This window comes from Chiloscyllium punctatum, unplaced genomic scaffold (genome assembly GCF_047496795.1).
Source record: "Chiloscyllium punctatum isolate Juve2018m unplaced genomic scaffold, sChiPun1.3 scaffold_395, whole genome shotgun sequence".
Classification (NCBI taxonomy): Eukaryota; Metazoa; Chordata; class Chondrichthyes; order Orectolobiformes; family Hemiscylliidae; genus Chiloscyllium; species Chiloscyllium punctatum.
This window is the reverse complement of record NW_027310129.1, coordinates 172,768-182,902: the sequence shown is the minus strand read 5'-3', so window position 1 is coordinate 182,902 and position 10,135 is coordinate 172,768. Positions and strand designations below refer to the sequence as shown.

Genomic DNA, 10,135 nt, shown 5'->3' with positions numbered 1-10,135 from the left:
TCTCTTTGGGTGCTATCGTTTACTTCTGGTCCTTGCCCCCATCCTATGTTTTGCATTAAAAAAAAGTTTTTTCTAGCTACCATCAGTTCTGAAGAAGGGTCACTGGACACAAAATGTTCACTCTGATTTCTCTCCACAGATGCTGCCAGACCTGCTGAGATTTTCCAGCAATTTCTGTCTTTGTTCAACAATTCATCTTGCATGATCTCAAGATAAATATTGAAGAGCAATGTTCATTGGCCTGCATCATTGGTGCCATACCCTCATTACTTCCCTCCTTTAGGATGCTTCTTAAAATTTACAGCTTTGGTCAAGGGTTTAGTCTGTTGTACTAATTTAGCCATATGTGGCTTATCAGTGAATTGTGTCCAATAACACTTAGTAAAACATCAGAAAGATCTTTCATATGTTCAAGGCACTATATGAATACAAGCCCATTATTGAAAGTGCTTCCTCAGTAAAATAATCCTTTTAGATACACTATTGCTCTTGTGGATCAAACAACAGTTTAATTTGTCTGAGATCCTGTCATAAGGCAGCTGCATTGAATGGAATAGTATCCATTAAACAATGCATCTAAGGGAAACACCTCAATCCAGAGATCTCCCAACCAAGGTTGATATTCACTGGCCATCCTCCCAATATCTGAGCCTTCTCCTTCTGTCCTCTTGTGCTTCACCCTGTGCATTTCTCTCTGGATCTTTGTGTCCCTCCGCTTGGAAGGGCTGGTGGAGAGCATCTTTGCACTGATACCTAGGCAGTAAGCTGCCATTTGGCATGATGTAGAGAATTGATTGGATCCTACTGACTTATCTGAAACCTATCTGAAACACATTAGTACTAAAGACTTAACATGTATATTGATGTCCATATAAACTCTGGTCAACATTTCAAGTCCCTAACATAATTAAACACGGCCAAGCCACTTACCACTAATCATGACAAATATTCCTCACTTTAACTTCCCTACATCATCACCGTGGTCAGATTTGGGATATCATGGTTAGTTATATATTGATGCTTGACATCTTGTTGCCAAAGACCCTGTTGTAAATCGTGCTCGCACTGTGCTGTGAAAGAAAACTCCAACACTGGAAGATGTAGCACCCAGTGCGACGCCCACTGGAGTTGAAAAGTGGATCTCCAGCTCCTTGTGTGATGTTAGTTGGCAGCATGGGTGGAGATGCTCGGGTGATGGTCAGTCAGCAGAGCAAGGTCAGTCAATAAAATACAGAGACAATATCACGCTGGAGTGTACCATCAAGCAAGGTATCAGGAACTGATGGTTGTAATTGGATTCAGGGTGTCCTGGTCAGTTTCATATTAGTTCCAAATATACCACTTTGATGAATAAATCCTTTTAAAAATGAAGCAACTTCATTCTTGGGATGTGGGTGTCACCAGCATTCTATAATTACCAAAGAAGATGTGATCTATTTGAAGTGGACTTTTGAGTGAATGATTCGTCGTTCTGTGAGAAAGGAGGAGTTACGAAGTTTGGAGACAAACAGCTTCAGAATTTAATGGGACTACTATCTGTTACATTCTGGGCTTGGTGGACCCCAGCCATCCCATAAAGCCGGATGGGCCTATGGTGCTGCTGCTTTGCTGTGATACTGCAATGCCATTCTGTGGTCACTGTGTCCACTTAAAATGGATAAACTAAACTCAACAGCAGAATTTACAAGAGACACCTTTTGAAATACCTTACCCAATTTAAATGCACACAGATTTCAAACAATCCACAGACTGACATACGGGTAAAATGTCATACCAGCAAACAAAATCTTTTAATAGATGTAACACAATTCTTGTTGTTATAGAGTAGTGTAAGAAAACACTGAGGCAAAGTGAGATAGTCTATAAAAATTAAACAGACTAAACAACTGTTATAATGTTATTTCATAAAGGTTACAGAAACCATGACATGAAAAAGACAAAGGATTTTCCTCTCCATTCCATTCCTAATTAAAACTAAGAGGAACATTTCCGTTTAAATAATGATTAGCTGAAGGTATATTAATCTCATTGAGCAGTCATTCTTTTGGGCATAGAAAAGATCATCCAGGGATTGTGGTCTCCAAAGCTTATAAAAAGAAGTGTTAATGGGAGAGGGGCAAAATGTTAGCAGCATTGTGCCTTTTTATCAACCTCTTCAGATTCATCTGTTAGTTTTATATTATCTGCATCAGTATTCTCAGTTAGATAGATGAAGTCACTGTCCAGAATATTCTTCACCAGAAACCGTGTTGCTTCATCAATGTTTATGTTCTCCTGCAAGCATCAGGAAAAATAAATATTAAGTTATTACAAGTAAACATTGCAATATTATGAACATGTAAGAAAGATTAAAAGGAATCCTGTGTTCAAATGGCACATTGCATAACCTCTCCACACTCAATGAAGTAGTTTAAAAGTGTAGATATGATTGCAACACATGAAAAGAAACAACTAATTTGCACTTGGCATGATTCCATAAACAGCAATGCAATATGCCCAGATAAACCTATTGTTAAAAGTGATGTTGCTTGACAATTTACTAAGCCACTGGGGAGAACTTGCTGTCTCACCCAGAGACAAGAGTATGCGTTATCAAGTTCAACAGTTAGTCAATGAGAATTCTTCCCCCGATTTTATTCCTCTGTCCATCCTTTTAAAACCATTGCATTCTCTAGATCATCAAACCCCCTCCATCAACAACTTAAAGAGGTGCTCAATCTAATGAATTAGGCATTTTCTCCCAAATATGAATCAAACTAGGTCATCCTTATATCATTATAACCACATTTATTTGTATTTGCACCATCAGAACATTAATTTGCATTGAATGATTCATTCAATTAAATACGTAGCCTTCAGTTTTGTCTTTTGATTATTTTTGTCGCTGCTAGCCTTATTTTGCCTACAAAATGAAAAGAATTCTGGGAAGGCAGCCCTATTTTAGCAGGCACCATTTGATGAAATACAAGCCAAGGTTAAGCAACCTTTCCACATAATTCAACTTGCAGGATCCCACAAACATGTCCACTTGTTAGATATGGCTTGATGGACCACACTCATATCTCTGGGCCATAAAATGAGTTCTCCCCAGTGGCCTGGCCAACCCTCATGCAAAATCACTTAACATAATCCCCCGTATCTTTTTTATCACTGTATCTTTTTGACAAGCTTGCATTATTTTTTCCTGTATCCTCCATCTTACCACAAGGTTACTATTAGGGGGTCTGTATACTATTCCCCCCAAGTGACTTCTCATCTCTACCCAAACCATTGTTACATTCTGGTTTCCTGAACTTAGGTAATCTCTCTCTCTTTTGTACTAATGGACTATAATTTGAGTACTTTTAAAAAATATTTTTTTCTTACTCTGAACCTTGAGTAAGTCAAGTACTTTTCAGAACTTTGTATTCCTATGCTAAACTATTTTTTTTACTCCTTCAATTCTATAACAAACACTTAAAGTACCTGTACCTAGGTATCCAGAACCTAAGATAGCACCAAAGCAGCAACAGTATAAAGTTTTCACTGCACTCATTCGAGTGCACATGACATTAAAGACTATTTTATTCTATTCTATTCTAGTGTCACCATCTATGAATAGCTTTAATTAGTTTCCTGTCTTTCTTGAATGCCATGTACCCTTCAATATTCAAGATCCAATCCATGTCATCCAGTAGTTATGTTTCTGCAATCAGATGGTAATTTTTTATTTATAAATGCACTATCAGAAAATCCATTTGTAATGAATGCTCCATGCAATCAGATGCATAGCCTTTTAGTTTGATCCTTTAATTAGTTTTGTAACCACTAGCGTTATCTGTTGTTTTACTCAGAATTATATTTACTCTCCCTTCCGGTCACAGTCTGTTTCTAATTGCCCTTATTAATACCTTTTTCCATGTCCAGTCTCTACTCTTTGATTTACTACATCATCTCAAATTTGAATCCTTATCCCCAGAATTTAGTTTTAAACCCGCTCTATGCCCCAAGTTAAGGGGGTCACTTGCCTCAGCACAACTCAGGCAGAGACCATTCCAACAATATAGCCTCCATCTTCCCCAGTACTGATACTAGTGCCTCAAACCTGAATGCACCTCTTCTGCACTAGTCTTTGGATCATGAATTTCTTCATCTTAATTAACCCACACAAATTTACATGCGGCTCAGGTACCAATCCTGAAATTATTACCTTTGAGGTTTGTTTTGTTTAATTTGATGCTGTGCTCTTATACAGACTTTGCAGAACCTCTTTCCTCACCTGCCTATGGCATGGATGCTTACGCAGGTCCTCCACCTTCCACGTAAATTCCTCTCAACCCTGTGCAGATCTCCTGAACCCTGGCACCAGATGGGCGACAAGGAATTCTGGATTCTCTGCAGAGTAGAGTGTCAATCCACCCCTCACTACACATTCCCTAGCTACCCATACCATTCCTTTTCACTAGCTCCACCTGAATGCCTTGGTCAGTTCGCACGTCCACTGCAACCCTCACTCTCATCCAAATAGGCCTGATTGTCTGAGGTCAAATCAGCACCCAGGAACTCCCACATTCTACATCAACTGCCCTGCCATCTTTATTGTGCTGTAATTAAGTAATTGATTATATTATTGATTCATTATTAAATAAACATGTGTTTCTTCTCACTATCATTCTTCCAAAGGGCTGTGAGCCAACTGGAAACAAAACTAAAATCAAAAGACTGATGTTTTATCAAAGGCAGATTAATTGGTGTTTAGGTACAGATTATTTAAAATCCAACTGAATGGCAGAACAGGTTCAAAGATTTAAATCACTTGTTCCTGCTCCTATGATAAGTCAGGTTGGCAGCTTGCCTGTCACACACCCAAACAAAACTATTCCACCCTCGCATCTCAACACACTTACACCCAGCACAAAGAACATTATTAAAAGATCCTAAGTGATTTGAAGGAGTCAATTGTTGTTAATCTCTAGCCTTCTTTTGGAAAGTTCACATGTTTAGGAAGAAATCGTGAAACTCCATTTAGAAAGATCATTTAATTTTCCTTTTTTGTATAACCGTTCTTTATTTACCCTGATCATTGCCAAACCTACTGCCTGGACAACACTCAAGTGCTCTTTCCCACTCCAGTTTCATATTACACTCTCCTAAAATATAAAGTGACTTTGCACACATTGCTAGCAACTCCCTTCAATATTTTCCCTCTCTTCATTTCTTCCTAACATTAGTTAGGAAACATTCAGTCCCACTCTGAAACTCCTTTCTCTAACCTCCACAAATTTATCACTTTGCCAAAATTTTATTCCACCCTGTGACTCATTCCCCCCAAAATGAAGCATCTCCATGAATGACTAATCTACCAAAACTCAGTTCTCAGTCACTGCTTCAAATGTCTCCTTGCAATATTTTATTCCTTGTTGCCACTCCAAATCGCTCTCTAGTCTCAGAGATCAGTCATTCCTCTCTCCTCATAGGTGGGGAGGTGATAGGGTAGTAATAATGTCACTGGACTAAAATTCCAGGCTAATATTCTGGGGACAGGGGTTTGAATCCCACCATGACAGATGATGAAATCGGACTTCAAATAAATTATTGAATTCAATTTAAAAAACTAATTTAATGTTGATTATGTAACCATTGTCAATTGTTACAAACATCCACCTGGTTTATTAATGTCCTTTAGGTGAGAAACACTGCTGTCCTGACCTGGTCTGGATTACATGCAACTCCAGATCTACAACAATGTAGTTAACTCTTCACTACCCTCTGGGCAGTTAGGGATGAATGATAAATGCCAGTGACACCAACATAAAAAAAATCTATTGCTTCTCCTCTGTTCTTAATGGAAATAAATGAGGGCATTACTTGGAAACATTATATTAAAAAGGTGCAAAAGATGATTGAGAAGATTTGTAGCTCAGGTTGAGGTTCTGGATATAAGTTTGCTCACTGAACTGGAAGGTTCGTTTTCAGTCGTTTCGTCACCATACGAGGTAACATCATCAATGAGCCTTCGGTGAAGCACTGGTGTTTGTGACCCACTCTCTATTTATGTGTTTAGGTTTCCTTGGGTTGGTGATATAATTTCCTGTTCTTTTTCTCAGGGGGTGGTAATTGGGATCCAAGTCAATGTGTTTGTTGATAGAGTTCCCGTAGAATGCCATGCTTCTAGGATTTCATGTGCATGTCTCTGTTTGGCTTGCCCTAGGATAGATGTATTGCCCCAGTCGAAGTGGTGTCTTTCCTCATCTGTATGTAAAGATACTAATGAGAGTGGGCCATGTCTTTTTGTGGCTAGTTGATGTTCTTGTGTGTTGGTGGCTAATTTTCTGCCTGTTTGTCCAATGGAGAGATCTGGAAAAGGGATTGGAAAGCTACAAGAAAAGGATGAAGATTGAAAGCAGGAAAATTTGGGCAAGTTAATCACATCTGGAAAATGCAAGAGTTTATTACTAAGGAGGTAGTAACAGGATACTTAGAAAATCATAATAGAACCTGGCAGAGTCAACAGTTTTGCGAGAGGGAAACAGCGCTTTAACAAAATTGGAGCTATTTGAGGAGAGTGGATGGAGGAGAACTGGTGAATGTCTTAAGGGCTAAGTTTCTAAAATAAAATTTAGTTTTTCCATTAATTTAGCAATTAACAGAACATAACATTGTAAAGTTACATTGCAGCCTTAAATAAGAGAATACAAGCTTCAAGGGAAGTTGCAACCAGTTAAATCATGATTGATTTAATTTGTATTTTGGAGCTTGAGTCAGTTGTTTTCAGAAAGTATAAGTAGAAACACCCCTCAGTACTGCCTTGTCTGCTGAGAGGTGAATGATGTGGAGATGTTTCCCTTATGGTGAATCTAAGCAGAGTTTAAAATAGGAGGTCTCTCAACTAAAGCAGGGACGTGGAGGCATTTCTTCTGTCTGATCATTGTTATACTGTGGAATTCTCTGCATAAGAAGGCTGGGTCATTGGACACAGTCTAGGTCACATTAAGCAGATTTTCATCAACAATAGAGTCAAGGATTATGGGGAAAGCCAGGAACAGGAGTTGAGGCCACAATCACGTCGAGTTTGAAAGGCCCGCTCCTGTTTCCTACTTCTTATGATCTTTGAAAGGTTTTAAATATAGTGTATATCCAGAATAGTTTTCTGAAACAATTAGAGGTATTTTTAATACAAACTGTTCAGACATATCATGATGTGGATCTGGAGTGGGTGGCTCTTGAACCCAGGCCTTTTGGACCACACTACTATTTCTACACCATCAAAAACAACTAGGACTACCAAGAAGGAAGACCACAGTATATTTGTCAAACAAGATTTAGTTTATAATCTTAGCTGTTCTTTAACAGTGATCACCACCTAACTGAGTTCAACAGAGCTTGAAAGGGAGACAGATGAAGCATTTATGAAAATTTTAGGTTTAGGAGAGGCTAACTTCAATGGGTCAGAAATTACCACAGCAGACTGGGCAAATCTGTTAGAGGACAAAATGGATCAGTGGAAGGTATTCAAAAACAAAGCTGGCATGCCAAAGAACGCGTTATACCCATTAAGAGCTAGAAGCCCTGCAGTGTGAAAACAAGCCCCTTGCCCATTGAGTCCACACTGACCCTCCGAGCAGCATCCCATCCAGACCCATGCCCTGACCCTACTCTTGTAACCCTGCATTTCCAGGGCTAATCTATAGCCAATCCACTTAATCTGTGCACCTTTAAACAAGAGTTATACTAATCAAAAACAAAGAGCCATAGATAAAAAAGAAAAAAGACAACATAGAGCTGAAAGTAAAAGCATACAAAGGTGCAATAAAAAAAGAATAGATATAGGTGGATGGGAAAAATATAAACAGCAAGAGCTTACAAAGCGAGCTACAAAAATTCTGAAAAGAACTTGCGAAGGAAATCAACACAAAGAAATCCAATTACACTTGGACAAAAAAAATATAGTCAGGAGCTACATGGTTCCTTGAAAACTAATATTGGTGATGTTGTCAATGAAAATAAGGAAATAGCTGAATAATTACTTGTGTTAGTATTTACAGTACAGGAAGAGGTCAAGATGACAAATTTGCCAAGGGCATTGTTACTAAATCAAGGACAGGGACTCAAAGTTAATATAAGCATGCTAACAGTAATGGAAAAATTAAATTACAGGTGCCTTAACTACAAATTTCCAACATTCTCCTAATTCGGGAAAGGTTTTTTCAGATTGAAATGTTGTGTAAACTACTCCACTACTTGAGAAAATAATAGAATTATAAATTAGTTTAACATGAGCTATTTGACATTTGCTAGATTCTGTGAAAAAAAAGGATGACTGATCACTTGAAAAAAATTCAGCTGAGCAGAGAACCAGAATGGATTTGCAGAAAGTAGGTCACGTTTGACAAAGCTTAATTACTTTGAAGAAGTGTCTGAATTTCTGGATAGTGTTGTCTACAGAATGGACCTGAGCAGGTATTTGAAAAATTCCCTCATAAGGGATGGGTTGGTTATAGCTTGAAGGTGACAGAATTGAAGCCAAATTAGTGACTGGGTTAAGAAGTGACTGAACAACAGGAAGCAAGGGAATATTGATTGTGGACAGGTAAACTTATTGGTATCTTGTAAGGATCTGCACTGGCTCCTTAACTTTTCACCACATTTATTAATTATTTAAATGATCAAACAGAATGTCAAATTTGTGAATGACATAAAAATAGTTGGTATTGTAAGGAGTGTAAACACTTCAGATCAAAAATGGTAACAGTTAATTCTTACATAAACCTCAGATTCCCCTGAATTCTAGGCTTTTGTGTATCCCAATTTTATTTGCACCACCATGGAAAACTAGGGCTTCAGTTGGTTAAGTCCGAAGCTCTGAAATACCCTCTCCAAAGTTCCCTGTTTCGACCTAGCTTTCTTTCTTGAAGACACTCCTCACAATCGTTCTTTTTGACCAATCTTTTAGACACCTTACATAATAAGGTGCATCAGTATCCAAATGGCTAATTCTCCCTTATTCCATGAGATCTAACCTTTGCTCACCAGTCTACCATGAGGAACCCTGTTGAACACCTTACTGAAGTCCATATCGATCACATCCACTACTCTGCCCTCATCAACCCTCTTTGTTACTTCTTCAAAAAACTCAATCAAGTTGCTGAGACATGATTTCCAACGCACAAAGCCATGTTGACTAACCCTAATTAGTCCTTGCCTTTCCAAATATATGTAAATCCTGTCCCTCAGGATTCCCTCCAACAACTTGTCCACCACCGATGTCAGGCTCACCGGTCTATAATTTCCTGGCTTTTCCTTAACACCTTTCTTAAATAGTGGCACCACAGTGGCCAACCTCCAGTCTTCCAGCACCTCACCTGTGACTATACATGACTAGGGCCCAGCAATCAATTCCCTAGCTTCCCACAGAGTTCTAAGGTACACCTGATCAGATCCTGGGGATTTATTCACCTTTAAGCATTTTAAGACATCCAGCACCACCTCCTCTGTAATATGGACATTTTTCAAGATGTCTATTTCCCTACATTCTATATCTTCCATGTCTTTCTTCATAGTAAACACTGATGCAAAATATTTGTTTAGTATCTCCCCCACTGCCTGAGGGGCCATATACTCTTCTTTGTTACCCTTTTGTACTTAATGTATTTATAAAATCCCTTTGGATTCTCCTTAACCCTATTTGCCAAAGCTATCTCATGCCCCCATTTTGCCCTTCTAACTTCCCTCTTAAGTATAGTCCTACTGCCTTTGTACTCTTGTAAGGATTCACATGATCTCTGCTGTCTATACCTAACATATGCTTCCTTCTTTTCTTAACCAAAACAGGATTATACGGTCTCTGAACTCTTATTTTCTCATTTTTGAAGGCTTCCCATTTTCCAGCCGTCCCTTTACCTGCGAACATCTACCCTCAATCAGTTTTTGACAGTTCTTGCCTAAAACTGTCAAAATTGGCCTTCCTCCAACTTAGAAATTCAACTTTTAGATCCAGTCTATCCTTTTCCATGACTATTTTAAAACTCATCGAATTTTGGTCGCTGGTCCCCAAAGTGCACCCCCACTGACATCTCAGTCACCTGTCCTGCCTCATTTCCCAACAGTAGGTCAAGTTTTGCACCTTCTCTAGTCAGCACATCCACACACTGAATCG

General features: G+C 38.7%; 1 protein-coding gene across 1 annotated transcript in view; it reads right to left on the bottom strand.

Annotated features, from left to right (window-relative positions):
* Window positions 1-1,761: 1,761 nt before the first annotated feature.
* The window catches only part of LOC140472647 (ras-related protein Rab-32-like), a 29,160-nt gene continuing 20,786 nt past the window's right edge, over window positions 1,762-10,135 (bottom strand). The window contains exon 3 of the mRNA XM_072567506.1: window positions 1,762-2,274. Coding sequence (XP_072423607.1) covers window positions 2,125-2,274 — 150 coding nt within the window. The 3' untranslated portion in view covers window positions 1,762-2,124. The remainder of the gene's footprint in view (window positions 2,275-10,135) is intronic.